The sequence below is a fragment of the Rattus norvegicus genome, chromosome 16 (assembly GCF_021556685.1).
Source record: "Rattus norvegicus strain SHRSP/BbbUtx chromosome 16, alternate assembly SHRSP_T2T, whole genome shotgun sequence".
In the NCBI taxonomy this organism is placed as follows: Eukaryota; Metazoa; Chordata; class Mammalia; order Rodentia; family Muridae; genus Rattus; species Rattus norvegicus.
In genome coordinates this window covers 59,835,001-59,850,697 of record NC_141549.1, presented here as the reverse complement: position 1 = coordinate 59,850,697, position 15,697 = coordinate 59,835,001, and the positions used below count along the sequence as shown (strand labels likewise).

The 15,697-nt window shown below is 39.0% G+C and overlaps 2 protein-coding genes across 4 annotated transcripts in view; one reads left to right on the top strand and one right to left on the bottom strand.

The window, feature by feature from the left end:
- Erich1 (glutamate-rich 1) overlaps positions 1-15,697 on the bottom strand; it is a gene marked incomplete at its 5' end in the record, with an annotated part of 52,793,804 nt that overhangs the window by 23,813,666 nt on the left and 28,964,441 nt on the right.
- Positions 1-15,697, top strand: part of Vps37a (VPS37A subunit of ESCRT-I) — a 42,820-nt gene that overhangs the window by 9,438 nt on the left and 17,685 nt on the right. For all 4 annotated transcript variants that reach the window (XM_087587913.1, XM_087587915.1, XM_087587912.1 and 1 more), the window contains exons 2-4: positions 12,395-12,469; positions 13,856-13,970; positions 14,649-14,749. In XM_087587913.1, coding sequence (XP_087444039.1) covers positions 12,395-12,469; positions 13,856-13,970; positions 14,649-14,749 — 291 coding nt within the window. The remainder of the gene's footprint in view (positions 1-12,394; positions 12,470-13,855; positions 13,971-14,648; positions 14,750-15,697) is intronic.

Below are 15,697 nucleotides of genomic sequence, written 5' to 3'. Positions count from 1 at the left end.
CCTGAGTTTTCCCCTTTCTGCATTAGTGTGTCTACTGCTGTTGTTAGCCTCTTGTTTAGCCCATTGTTACAATGAGTGAAACTTCCCTGTCATTTTTAGGAGACACAGCAGCTTTTCTGCTTCTCTGACTTTTACAATCCTGCTCCCTCTTCCAGGACATTCCCTGAGCCTGAGGTGCAAATGTTGTGCTCTAGACATCTATTTGGGCTGAGTACCCCAAGAGTAGTTGTTCCCCGCATTTTGACCAGTTATAGATTTCTCTAATAGTTCTGTCTATTACAAAGAGAGACTTCTTTGATGAGAAGTGAGAGCCACATTTATGTGCAGGTATAAGGATAAGTATTTAGAACCCTTAGGAATTATCCTGGTTTAGTAAAGTGGAGGTAGCAGGTTCTCCACCAAGACCCACCCACGGCATCACTAGCCTGGGTAGTTGCTAGGTTTCCAGTGCTGGCATGATTTCTCTAATATTGAGCAGGCCTTAGGTCTGATTCGTCATCTGTTGGTTAGTGCCAAGATATTAATGCCACCATTGCACCTTATGGATAACTTGACGTGCTGGTCATTATTGTGATTTATAAGTCTTACAGCTGTGTAGGACTATGACTATTTCCCTCTACTGGTAGTTTGCATTTTAATGTTTCCTGTGATTTTTTTTTTTAAATAAAATTCAGAAAAAAATGACTGAAAATCTTAGGGAGTTAAATTTTATTACCATGAATCCAAGAGGTACAACTTAGGTGAATTTTATAAAGTAAATGCTTTCTTTAAAAATATCAACACATTGAGCAGTAATTTGTCAAGTAATCTTCTGAAGCCTCTACATAAATGATCTTGTTTAATCAGACAATATCGCAAGGCCTCTATGATCTAATATCACCATCTCTCACTAGAAAAAAAGGTTCATTAACTTTAACTTGATCCGATACCAAGGGTCTTGGTCATTATTCTACTGCTGTGAACAGACACCATGACCAATGCAACTCTTATTAAAAGAAAGTATTTAATTGGGGATTTGCTTACAGTTTCAGAGGTTTATTCCATTTATCATCATGTATGGTGCTGTCCCTGATCTGCTTGCATGAGTAGTGAGAAAACTGGACCTAGCATGTGCTTTGAAACCTCAAATCCTACCTCCAGTGTCACACTTCTTCCAAGTAGGCCGTACCTACTCAAACAATGCCACAACTCCTAATCCTTCACAAAGCGTTCTACTCCTTGATGACTAAGCATTCAAATATATGAGGCAAGAGGGGTCAATCTTATTCAAAATCATCACACCAAGTGAAATGGTCTATGTGGAATTTGTACCTAGAAAATCTGTCTTTAATACGCCCTTGCTTTCAGTCACAAAGTACTCTACTTGACTTGAACTGATAGAAGTTTCTTTCACTATTCATTCCTTGTGCAGTGACATCTTGGTAGTTTGGAAAAATAAGATAAATTAGGACTTTGTTTTAATTAAATGGTATTAATAAAGGGGAGGATGGTGTCAACTAAAACCAGTCCCCAAAGAGAAGCTTTCATAAAAATCATGTATATTCTGATACTGATTGCCTATTTGAATCCACCTATTTCTATCTTCTTATATTTTTATTAGAGAGTTCTGTACAATGTATTTTGATCATACTTATTTCCCCCATACTCCTCCTAGGTCTGTCCCCTTCCCTACTCACTCACTTTGTGTCCTTTTATCTAGTGTGTGCTATCTATACATTCTTGAATGTGTGGCCTTCCACTAGAGCTTGGTCGACTTACCTACCAACATATGTACCAGAAAGCCCTAAAGAAAGCCGGCTCTCCCTCTTCCAGCAGCTATCAGTTGCTAATAGTCCCACCCCCCTCAATTAGGGGGACTTTATTATTTTGTCTGACTGAAGCTTGTATGTAGTTTGTGCACATGTGAGGGGGGTTCCTGCAGGTATCCAGGCAGGGAAGTGAAAGATGCCCTCTTCCCCTGCCCCATACAGATCGAATTTATCAACCTGGATCAGACACTTGGGGAGTCTAATGCCAGACAGTTCATGGTCAACATTTAAAACATGGTACAATTTCAGAAAAGGTTTCCAGGCAATAATCAGTCCATTTCCAGGTGCACAATAAAGCTTTAAGTGTGACTACTTACAGACTCATGTACAGAGTACATGTGTTCATGAGGTTGGTCCAATACTAGATTATAAAGTAATGTGACATCTCCCCTAAGGATAGGTAATGGTCTATGAAGGGGAGAGTCTCAGATAATTATTTGGGGGAATTTGGGTGAGGTCTGCCTCCACAGATAGCAAAAAGGTCACCAGGTCATTAACAACCTCCACTCTCAGCTTTCTGGATGGAAATGCATGTATTTGACTTTATCTCCTCCATTGAGGAGACATGCCTGTGTGATTAACATTCCTGGTGCTCTTACTGCTTCTCTGTAAGCACAAGGACCTCTGTGCACATAATACTTGTCACAATTGCTATGCATTCGTATGTACAGCTGCCTTGCTGTGTCTGGAGGATATTGCTTTCTTGTATTATCAACCACCTCAGCTCTTAGAGTCTTTTTTTTCTTCTGTTTCACAGTGGTCCCTGAGCCTTGGGAGGAGAGGATTTTTGATGTAGATGTCCCAGTTAGGGCTGAACATTCCTTAGTCCCTTACTCTCTTTATCTTGGACAGTTGTATGTCTCTATTAATCGCCATCTATTGCAAATAGCAGCTTTCTGATAAGATTTGAGAGGTGTGTTCATCTATGCATCCAACATTAACTCAGTAGGAATCACTTTACTTCTATGTCATTTAGCTGTTCTCCCCTAGCCCTGTGACCTTTTTAGCTGCAGGTTCTTGTCCCTGTATTAGTGCTAGGTATGGGTTTCATGTTGTAGTCAGGGATATAAAACAATCAGAAAGTGGTTTTCATTATGCTTGTGCCTTTATTCCACCAGAGCACATGCCTTACTGAACCATTATTATTGTAGCTTTCAAGGTTTATAGATGGATATGATTGATTACTTTTTTCCTCCAACCAGAATTTGAGGGTAAGACCCTGCCAACATGGCCCAGCAGGTTATTCTGCCTTAGGCCAAGCAAGTCTATTAAGAAACACAGCATCTTCAGATGTATGTGTATGTGGGGGGGGGGGCATGGGACAGGCAGAGTCAGCAGGAAGTTATCATAATGGGCAAAGTCAGCAGGAAGCTAATCAAACAATATTGTACAAAAAGAACATAGGATATCTCAAGTGTGTCATAAACTGAACACAGAAATAGCCTTGGGACTGATAACCATAGTCCTTTTGTGGGGGGAGTTGGGTTCCCAGGATCAGAAGTTACAGCTCCCCCACCCCCACCCACCTAGGCCTGCACTTGAGACTGCTATTGGCCTTGCCACACATTTTCCTAGTTTTAGATAAGGAACTACATTCCTTTTCCATACATCAGGGCCTCAGAGAAACCATTGGCTCACCCTGGCTTCTAATACCTGTTTCTAAAGACACCATATTCGTTAGTCATAGAACAAAGAATCAAGCTGATTCTGACCTGGAGGCTTCCTCCCTTTGGTTAGCTTTCCTAGTGCTAGAAGGTTCTACAAATGTTATGGCAGGAGAAAAGTAGCCATCAAATTCTTACCCACATCTTATTTGTGACAGCATAATTCCATAGAGTAGTAGAGGGAAAGCTTATTTACACCGCATTGTCCATAGCTTCATCCCAATTGTGGTGGTCTACATGAGAATGGCTCCCGTAGGCTCATATATGTGAATGCTTGGTCCTCACTTGATAGTGGAAGAATTAGGACAGTTAGCCTGTGGGTCAAGAACCCTTTGGGGTTGAATGACCCTTTTGAAGGGGTCACTTAGGACTCTCATAAAACAGTGTTTACATTACAGTTCATAATAGCAAAATTACAGTTATAAAGTAACAGTGTAAATAATTTTACAGTTGGAGGTCCTCACAACATGAGGAGCTATATTAAAGCATCCGTAGCATTAAGAAGGTTGAGAACCACTATTCTAAGAGGTGCACCACTGCAGTGGAAATTCAGGGTTTAAGAAGTTCCATGCCAGGCCCACCTTCTCCCTGCCTGCAACTGTAGATTAGATGTAAGCTCTCAGCTACAGAGATGGCACCATACCTGCTTTCTGCCGTACTCCCCACCATGGTGGTCAGGGCTAATCCTCTGAAACTCAGAACAAGACCCTTTTTAAATGTTTTGTTTGTTTGTTTGTTTGTTTAATTGATCCCAATCTTCAGGGTTAGATATATAAAATAAGCTACACTTGCACTGTAGTATTTAATTCTCTTATACTCCATAATGTCTACAAAGTAGACTAAAACATCAAAATTTTTCAGAGAACCGTAATACAATATAAAAGGGAAAACTCCAGATAACTAAAACAAATATTTTGGCTGATTTGAACATCCCAGTTTATAGAACATCAAAAGAAATGTATATTTTAAAAATAGAGATAACTTTTTTTTTTTTTTTTTTTTTTTTTTTTTTTTAACAATGAAGAAAGACCGCTGCTCTTAGCAGGGATCCCTTTCTTTTTTTTTTTTTTTTTTTTTTTTTTTTTTTTTTTTTATTAATTTGAGTATTTCTTATATACATTTCGAGTGTTATTTCCTTTCCCGGTTTCCGGGCAAACATCCCCCTCCCCCCTCCCCTTCCTTATGGGTGTTCCCCTCCCCACCCTCCCCCCCATTGCCGCCCTCCCCGCAACAATCTAGTTCACTGGGGGTTCAGTCTTAGCAGGACCCAGGGCTTCCCCTTCCACTGGTGCTCTTACTAGGATATTCATTGCTACCTATGAGGTCAGAGTCCAGGGTCAGTCCATGTATAGTCTTTAGGTAGTGGCTTAGTCCCTGGAAGCTCTGGTTGCTTGGCATTGTTGTACATATGGGGTCTCGAGCCCCTTCAAGCTCTTCCAGTTCTTTCTCTGATTCCTTCAACGGGGGTTCTATTCTCAGTTCAGTAGTTTGCTGCTGGCATTCGCCTCTGTATTTGCTGTATTCTGGCTGTGTCTCTCAGGAGCGATCTACATCTGGCTCCTGTCAGTCTGCACTTCTTTGCTTCATCCATCTTGTCTAATTGGGTGGCTGTATATGTATGGGCCACATGTAGGGCAGGCTCTGAATGGGTGTTACTTCAGTCTCTATTTTAATCTTTGCCTCTCTCTTCCCTGCCAAGGGTATTCTTGTTCCCCTTTTAAAGAAGGCGTGAAACATTCACATTTTGATCATCCATCTTGAGTTTCATTTGTTCTAGGCATCTAGGGTAACTCAAGCATTTGGGCTAATAGCCACTTATCAATGAGTGCATACCATGTATGTCTTTCTGTGATTGGGTTAGCTCACTCAGAATGATATTTTCCAGTTCCAACCATTTGCCTACGAATTTCATAAAGCCGTTGTTTTTGATAGCTGAGTAATATTCCATTGTGTAGATGTACCACATTTTCTGTATCCATTCCTCTGTTGAAGGGCATCTGGGTTCTTTCCAGCTTCTGGCTATTATAAATAAGGCTGCGATGAACATAGTGGAGCACGTGTCTTTTTTATATGTTGGGGCATCTTTTGGGTATATGCCCAAGAGAGGTATAGCTGGATCCTCAGGCAGTTCAATGTCCAATTTTCTGAGGAACCTCCAGACTGATTTCCAGAATGGTTGTACCAGTCTGCAATCCCACCAACAATGGAGGAGTGTTCCTCTTTCTCCGCATCCTCGCCAGCATCTGCTGTCACCTGAGTTTTTGATCTTAGCCATTCTCACTGGTGTGAGGTGAAATCTCAGGGTTGTTTTGATTTGCATTTCCCTTATGACTAAAGATGTTGAACATTTCTTTAGGTGTTTCTCAGCCATTCGGCATTCCTCAGCTGTGAATTCTTTGTTTAGCTCTGAACCCCATTTTTTAATAGGGTTATTTGTCTCCCTGCGGTCTAACTTCTTGAGTTCTTTGTATATTTTGGATATAAGGCCTCTATCCGTTGTAGGATTGGTAAAGATCTTTTCCCAATCTGTTGGTTGCCGATTTGTCCTAACCACAGTGTCCTTTGCCTTACAGAAGCTTTGCAGTTTTATGAGATCCCATTTGTCGATTCTTGATCTTACAGCATAAGCCATTGATTGGTGTTTTGTTTAAGAAATTTTTTCCAGTGCCCATGTGTTCCAGATGCTTCCCTAGTTTTTCTTCTATTAGTTTGAGTGTGTCTGGTTTGATGTGGAGGTCCTTGATCCACTTGGACTTAAGCTTTGTACAGGGTGATAAGCATGGATAGATCTGCATTCTTCTACATATTGACCTCCAGTTGAACCAGCACCATTTGCTGAAAATGCTATCTTTTTTCCATTGGATGGTTTTGGCTCCTTTGTCAAAAATCAAGTGCCCATAGGTGTGTGCGTTCATTTCTGGGTCTTCAATTCTATTCCATTGGTCTATCTGTCTGTCTCTGTACCAATACCATGCAGTTTTTATCACTATTGCTCTGTAATACTGCTTGAGTTCAGGGATAGTGATTCCCCCTGAAGTCCTTTTATTGTTGAGGATAGTTTTAGCTATCCTGGGTTTTTTGTTATTCCAGATGAATTTGCAAATTGTTCTGTCTAACTCTTTGAAGAATTGGATTGGTATTTTGATGGGGATTGCATGGGAATCTGTAGATCGCTTTTGGTAAAATGGCCATTTTTACTATATTAATCCTGCCAATCCATGAGCATGGGAGATCTTTCCATCTTCTAAGGTCTTCTTCAATTTCTTTCTTCAGTGTCTTGAAGTTCTTATTGTACAGATCTTTTACTTGCTTGGTTAAAGTCACACTGAGGTACTTTATATTATTTGGGTCTATTATGAAGGGTGTCGTTTCCCTAATTTCTTTCTCGGCTTGTTTCTCTTTTGTGTAGAGGAAGGCTACTGATTTATTTGAGTTAATTTTATACCCAGCCACTTTGCTGAAGTTGTTTATCAGCTTTAGTAGTTCTCTGGTGGAACTTTTGGGATCACTTAAATATACTATCATATCATCTGCAAATAGTGATATTTTGACTTCTTCTTTTCCGATCTGTATCCCCTTGACCTCCTTTTGTTATCTGATTGCTCTGGCTAGAACTTAAAGAACTATATTGAATAAGTAGGGAGAGAGTGGGCAGCCTTGTCTAGTCCCTGATTTTAGTGGGATTGCTTCAAGTTTCTCTCCATTTAGTTTAATGTTAGCAACTGGTTTGCTGTATATGGCTTTTACTATGTTTAGGTATGGGCCTTGAATTCCTATTCTTTCCAGGACTTTTATCATGAAGGGGTGTTGAATTTTGTCAAATGCTTTCTCAGCATCTAATGAAATGATCATGTGGTTCTGTTCTTTCAGTTTGTTTATATAATGGATCACGTTGATGGTTTTCCGTATATTAAACCATCCCTGCATGCCTGGGATGAAGCCTACTTGATCATGGTGGATGATTGTTTTGATGTGCTCTTGGATTCGGTTTGCCAGAATTTTACTGAGTATTTTTGCGTCGATATTCATAAGGGAAATTGGTCTGAAGTTCTCTTTCTTTGTTGGGTCTTTGTGTGGTTTAGGTATAAGAGTAATTGTGGCTTCATAGAAGGAATTCGGTAGTGATCCATCTGTTTCAATTTTGTGGAATAGTTTGGATAATATTGGTATGAGGTCTTCTATGAAGGTCTGATAGAATTCTGCACTAAACCCGTCTGGACCTGGGCTCTTTTTGGTTGGGAGACCTTTAATGACTGCTTCTATTTCCTTAGGAGTTATGGGGTTGTTTAACTGGTTTATCTGTTCCTGATTTAACTTCAGTACCTGGTATCTGTCTAGGAAATTGTCCATTTCCTGCAGATTTTCAAGTTTTGTTGAATATAGACTTTTATAGTAAGATCTGATGATTTTTTTGAATTTCCTCTGAATCTGTAGTTATGTCTCCCTTTTCATTTCTGATTTTGTTAATTTGGACACACTCTCTGGGTCCTCTCGTTAGTCTGGCTAAGGGTTTATCTATCTTGTTGATTTTCTCAAAGAACCAATTTTTGGTTCTGTTGATTCTTTCTATGGTCCTTTTTATTTCTACTTGGTTGATTTCCGCTCTGAGTTTGATTATTTCCTGCCTTCTACTCCTCCTCGGTGTATTTGCTTCTTTTTGTTCTAGAGCTTTTAGGTGTGCTGTCAAGCTGCTGACATATGCTCTTTCCTGTTTCTTTCTGCAGGCACTCAGCGCTATGAATTTTCCTCTTAGCACAGCTTTCATTGTGTCCCATAAGTTTGGGTATGTTGTACCTTCATTTTCATTAAATTCTAAAGAGTCTTTAATTTCTTTCTTTATTTCTTCCTTGACCAGGTTATCATTGAGTAGAGCATTGTTCAATTTCCACGTATATGTGGGCATTCTTCCCTTATTGTTATTGAAGACCAGTTTTAGGCCGTGGTGGTCCGATAGCACGCATGGGATTATTTCTATCTTTCTGTACCTGTTGAGGCCTGTTTTTTGACCAATTATATGGTCAATTTTGGAGAAAGTACCATGAGGAGCTGAGAAGAAGGTATATCCTTTTGCTTTATGATAGAATGTTCTATAAATATCCGTTAAGTCCATTTGGCTCATGACTTCTCTTAGTCTGTCTACGTCTCTGTTTAGTTTCTGTTTCCATGATCTGTCCCATTGATGAGAGTGGGGTGTTGAAATCTCCCACTATTATTGTATGAGGTGCAATGTGTGTTTTGAGCTTTAGTAAGGTTTCTTTTACGTATGTAGGTGCCCTTGTATTTGGGGCATAGATATTTAGGATTGAGAGTTCATCTTGGTGGATTTTTCCTTTGATGAATATGAAGTGTCCTTCCTTATCTTTTTTGATGACTTTTAGTTTAAAATTGATTATATCTGATATTAGAATGGCAACTCCAGCTTGCTTCTTCTGACCATTTGCTTGGAAAGTTGTTTTCCAGCCTTTCACTCTGAGGTAGTGTCTGTCTTTGTCTCTGAGGTGTGTTTCCTGTAGGCAGCAGAATGCAGGGTCCTCGTTGCGTATCCAGTTTGTTAATCTATGTCTCTTTATTGGGGAGTTGAGGCCATTGATGTTGAGAGATATTAAGGAATAGTGATTATTGCTTCCTGTCGTATTCATATTTGGATGTGAGGTTATGTTTGTGTGCTTTTCTTCTCTTTGTTTTGTTGCCAAGACGATTAGTTTCTTGCTTCTTCTAGGGTATAGCTTGCCTCCTTATGTTGGGCTTTACCATTTATTATCCTTTGTAGTGCTGGATTTGTAGAAAGATATTGTGTAAATTTGTTTTTGTCATGGAATAAATTGGTTTCTCCATCTATGTTAATTGAGAGTTTTGCAGGATACAGTAACCTGGGCTGGCATTTGTGTTCTCTTAGGGTCTGTATGACATCTGTCCAGGATCTTCTGGCCTTCATAGTTTCTGGCGAAAAGTCTGGTGTGATTCTGATAGGTCTGCCTTTATATGTTACTTGACCTTTTTCCCTTACTGCTTTTAATATTCTTTCTTTATTTTGTGCGTTTGGTGTTTTGACTATTATGTGACGGGAGGTGTTTCTTTTCTGGTCCAATCTATTTGGAGTTCTGTAGGCTTCTTGTATGCCTATGGGTATCTCTTTTTTTAGGTTAGGGAAGTTTTCTTCTATGATTTTGTTGAAGATATTTACTGGTCCTTTGAGCTGGGAGTCTTCACTCTCTTCTATACCTATTATCCTTAGGTTTGATCTTCTCATCGAGTCCTGGATTTCCTGTATGTTTTGGACCAGTAGCTTTTTCTGCTTTACATTATCTTTGACAGTTGAGTCAATGATTTCTATGGAATCTTCTGCTCCTGAGATTCTCTCTTCCATCTCCTGTATTCTGTTGGTGAAGCTTGTATCTACAGCTCCTTGTCTCTTCTTTTGGTTTTCTATATCCAGGGTTGTTTCCATGTGTTCTTTCTTGATTGCTTCTATTTCCATTTTTAATTCTTTCAACTGTTTGATTGTGTTTTCCTGGAATTCTTTCAGGGATTTTTGTGACTCCTCTCTATGGGCTTCTACTTGTTTATTCATGATTTCCTGGAATTCTTTCAGGGATTTTTGTGACTCCTCTCTATGGGCTTCTACTTGTTTAATTATGTTTTCCTGGAATTCTTTCAGGCATTTTTGTGATTCCTCTCTGTAGGCTTCTACTTGTTCTCTAAGGGAGTTCTTCACGTCTTTCTTGAAGTCCTCCAGCATCATGATCAAATATGATTTTGAAACTAGATCTTGCTTTTCTGGTGTGTTTGGATATTCCATGTTTGTTTTGGTGGGAGAATTGGGCTCCGATGGTGCCATGTAGTCTTGGTTTCTGTTGCTTGGGTTCCTGCGCTTGCCTCTCGCCATCAGATTATCTCTAGTGTTACTTTGTTCTGCTATTTCTGACAGTGGCTAGACTGTCCTATAAGCCTGTGTGTCAGGAGTGCTGTAGACCTGTTTTCCTGTTTTCTTTCAGCCTGTTATGGCGACAGAGTGTTCTGCTTTCGGGCGTGTGGTTTTCCCTCTCTACAGGTCTTCAGCTGTTCCTGTGGGCCTGTGTCTTGAGTTCACCAGACAGGTCACTTGCAGCAGAAAAGTTGGTCTTACCTGTGGTCCCGAGGCTCAAGTTTGCTCGTGGGGTGCTACCCAAGAGCTCTCCGCGGCAGCAGCAACCAGGAAGATCTGTGCCGCCGTTTCCGGGAGCTTCAGTGCACCAGGGTTCCAGATGGCGTTTGGTGTTTTCCTCTGGAGTCCGAGATGTGTATGCAGAGTGCAGTCTCTTCTGGTTTCCCAGGCGTGTCTGCCTCTCTGAGGGTTTAGCTCTCCCTCCCACGGGATTTGGGTGCAGAGAACTGTTTATCCGTCTGTTTCCTTCAGGTTCCGGGGGTGTCTCAGAGGCAGCAGTCCTGCCGCTCCTGGGCCCTCCCCTACGGGAACCTTGTTTGTTTTTAATAAATTGATTTGGTCATCGTGGTGCATCACAGCAATATAAAAGTAATACTTAGGACACCAACACTTAGGAACCTTTCAGAGTACATAAGATTTACATACTTGAGGGCTAGGTTTTTATTAAAGGCTTAAAAATATAATCGTCCAATAATAAGAAAAATAAATAAGCTTTATGAAAGCTGTTAATTTGAAATAACTAAAATAACAGGAAGTACGTCATTATGCATTTGCTAGTCCATTCAAAGATTCTTGAATACTAAGTATCAACTACTGAGTACTACTTAGTGTGTTTCCCCTTAAAACCATCATGAATGCCAGCATTTCAAGTGAGCTCCCTAATATTTCTTAGTAGATTTTAATTGTAAACATGCTTATAATCAATAGTAAGATAAACTGCTTGTAGGGTGTTATAAAGGCTTTTATTGGGAACTCACCTCTGATAGTGATAACAACACCCAAAGTAGTAGCTCAAACGAGATAAAAGCTTATTTTGATCTCATGTAAAATAAACTTAAGTGAGGTTTAGTTACACTTGTTTTTAATATCACCACTCAGGGAACAGAGTCAGGTGGACTTCTGTGAGATCAAGACCAACCTGATCTACATTGGGAGTTCAAGGTCATTCAAGGCTTATATAGAGTATGACTTGTGCCAAAGAAAAATAGCAAACAAAACTTTTGCTGACAATTTCATACTCATCAAGGAGTCCAGCTACTTGTTTTATTCCTGTGTAATGCCTGATGCCCACTTACAGGGTCACTCCTGGCTCAAAGTGGCTATTACTGTGCAAGTCTGGCATCCAGGGGGAAGTAGGAGGAAGGCAAGAAAGGCAGACAGAAATCCTATTAGTTGTGTGTTCTGTCAATTTCATTATAAGCTGCTTCTCTAGAACTCCACCTCACTACTAACCTATATGTTTATTGGATGGGACTAAATCTCTAACAACAGCTAATTACAAGAAAGATTACTCAGAATAAAATCAGGCTTCTTTGTGGAAGAAGAGAGATGGAAAGCAATCCGCAGCTGTTACCTTTCCACTTCAAGATACATTCATCTGGCCTTCTTGGTTTAAGCAATTCATCCCCAGCTGTCTGTAAAGCTGGGTAGTGGCAGTTTTCAGAACACAGATCTTGTTGGCCCATATTACCCAGAAGACTTGCAGTTGCTTGTACTAATGAGAAGTAGGATACAATTATATTAAATCCATCTCAGATTAGAGTTTTCCACATTCTCCTTCCCTTACCCCTTGGATAGTTCAGAATGTCATTGCCTGCATATTTGGTTAGCCTTTCCGACTATGGTAGTTTTCCTTCTAGATACAAGTTATCAGATATTCAAGTTCTGTGATTAAAATTAAAAAGTTTTAGTAGACTATAGCATTTAACATCTGCATTTGATATTAATGGTTTTATAACATTGACCTCTGTTTTCTTTTTCTAAATTTTCTCTTACAGTATAGCTGAAATACAAAAGGATGTGGAATACAGATTGCCATTCACAGTAAACAACCTGACAATTAACATTAACATGTACGTAGCATGGCTTTCTATTTCTATATATAGGTTTTCACTTTTGCTTTCTATCTTAGCAGCCTGAAAGTATTAGTGTGGGAATAGAATTGTAATTTATACTTCATGTAATAGGAACTAGGTTTTTTTTTTGTTGTTTTGTCTTTTACTTAATAATCAGAAATAAGCTGTTTAAGTGGACTCATTCAAAGGAACTGTAACACAAACTAGTGCTTCGCTGAGTGAAATAACAGCTGTCGTGGCTCATTGCTAACACATGGGCATGGGACGCCTTCCTCAGTGTTCTTGGAACAAGCCGAAGAGCGGACAGATAGTGCTGGGAAAAAACTTCCCAAGTATGAGCTGTACGAACCTGTATAGTAGCTTACACACTAGGATAGATTACAGACACATAAACATAAAAAGTGACAGCAGACACATACGCAGGTTAGTTGGCTCCAAAGACCACATATTGCCTCTTTTACAAGACTATTTTAAAAATCTTTAGCTATAAAAAAACAGACAAAACAAACAAAACTACCTATATAAATAAATTCATTTTATTTCTCTTAACTAGTGTCCAGGTTTGAAGAGGCCAACAAAATCGTAGTTTTGTTTTTTGGGTTTTTTTGTTGTTGCTGTTGTTTTTTTTGTTTTTTTGTTTTTTGTTTTTTTTTTTTGATAATGCTGTCAACAAGTAATTTTCTTGCAATATGTAAGCAGAGAAGTTTAAAAGGAAATATCCTGAGTGTTCAAAACTTGAAAAACAGTTCTTTATTTAACAAACTTCTATTAAAGTGTTTCATAAACTAACTTTAATTTTGTAGTGCTTAAAACAGTTTGAAGTTTTCACTTTTCTGAATTAAGAACTCTTTGATCTTCAAAGTACATGATTTTACCTCAGAGTGAGGGGAGATGTTATTGCAGCATTTAAGAGCGACCTAAATGAAGGCTCAGCGATAAGTTTAACACACACACACACACACACACACACACACACACACACACACACACACAGATAGCCATATTCTAAATAACCAGATGGGGTTTTGCATAATTTGCTTGCTACAAGGTACAACCTAGTTTTTAGCTGAGATTTTATTTATTAAATTATATTATCTTTAAAATCAATTCACTGACATGCTATAAAGGCTATTCTGTAATACATGATGTCTATATTCTACATTAAAAAGAATCTATTGTATTGAGTATCTTATTGCCAAAATGTAACCTTTTGTATATTTTCAATCTGCTCAAAAATCTATACTAAGGCACTTCTTACAAAAGAATTAATGCATATTAGTCAATGTGAAGGTTTAATTTGCTTTTAAATAACTTTGTTTTAGGATTATGGTCACATGTAATTTTTTTATTTGTTTATGTTTTCTTATGTTATTCCTTTTCTAGATTACTTCCTCCACAGTTTCCTCAGGAAAAACCAGTGATTAGTGTTTATCCACCAATAAGACATCACTTAATGGATAGTCAAGGATTATATGTTACCTCTCCATTAGTAAGCAATGTACGTATGTGCTATAGTTTATTTCAGAGTAATATAACATATTTATTGTATTATTCTTTTTTTTTGTATTATTCTTGAAATACGAAATGTACAGACATTTTCATTTTGAAATTAGTAATTTTAAATTTCCCTGGAGAATACTTAATACTGTGACTTGAAGTGTTTGGATACAATGTGGTTGGATAATGTGACAAGGTAAAACTTAATATATCCTAAGTATTTACCTTTGAATAATCAAATTATCACAAAGTGTGGGAGTATTTTAGCCTCATTACTGACTGAATAGACTTTTAACCTGATATTTATAGTACTGTTCTATCAGAAAGTGTTGTAAGTCATGTTGACACAGTGCTCTTGTTTTTCTGTTTATTCTTTATTTTATGTGTATGAGTGTTGTTGTGCCTTACATGTATGTGCGCCATATGCATGCAGGGCCCACAGAGGCCAGAGGTCACGTAGAACTGCACTTAAAGCTGTGAGCTGCCATGAAGATGCCTGGAACTGAACCTGGGGCCTCTGCAAAGACATGAAGTCCTCCACTGAGCCATCACTTCAGTCCCTTTTCTACTTATTCTTGCCTGCAGACATTGGTTACGATTGAGAGTGAAATTTAGTCACATGAAATTTTGTTACCGCTTTTGAGAGGGTTTCTATCATTATGTATTACTGTTATTTCAGTTTACAATGCACTCAGATCTTGGAAAAATTATTCAAAGTCTTTTGGATGAGTTCTGGAAGAATCCTCCAGTTTTAGCTCCTACTTCAACAACATTTCCATAGTAAGTATACAAATAGTATGTGACCTTGGCACATTTTCATTTGTCACAATTAAAAAATAGTTTGCAGAAATTGAAGTGATGTTTAAATGAGAGATTGCCTCATACTCACCTTTATGCCCATATGGCCGGTTTTCAGAAGGCTGTGTCATCCTCTTTCTGTAGCTGACCATCCACTCACCTTTGTGATGGTAGTTACATGGCGCTATTCTTGAATTTCATATTCAAGAATATGAATATTCTTCAAGTATTATAGTCTGTTAGTATAATAGATGAGGATTTAGCTGTCAGAAATTTTCCTCCTCCTCTTAGTGAAATTATATCTATGTAAGTCTATTTGGTATTTTGTTCCATGACTCGTAAGTATTAACCATTGCAGAGCCAAGTATCCCTTAGCCCTTCTTTGTTCTGTTGTGCCAGGTAGGTAATTTCTAGGCTCTGTGTTTAGTTGGTTGGTTGGTTTGCTTGTTTGTTTGTTTTCTTTCCCCCACTCTTTTTCTTCTGAGGTACTCTGTCTCACAGGTCTCCTCCAGTAACATCCCTTAATTGTTTTCCTCAGATTTTCCTTTGCTGGTATGGCTTTAAGAAGTGTGAATGAGGTGAAAATTCAGTTAATTCTCTTGTCTGGAAAGTTTTGTTAGACAAATACTAAGACCGTGGTGGAGGTGATCAGCTATTACCATTGCGGGTGGCCTTGGTTTCCTCACAGCGTGCCAGATGGACAGAGGGCAGACCAGCCAGCGAGAAGCTTCCTGTTTCTATCAAGATGGACAGAGGGCAGACCAGCCAGTGAGAAGCTTCCTGTTCCTATCTAGATAGATGGACAGAGGGCAGACCAGCCAGTGAGAAGCTTCCTGTTTCTATCTAGATAGATGGACAGAGGGCAGACCAGCCAGTGAGGAGCTTCCTGTTTCTATCTAGCTAGATGGACAGAGGGCAGACCAGCCAGTG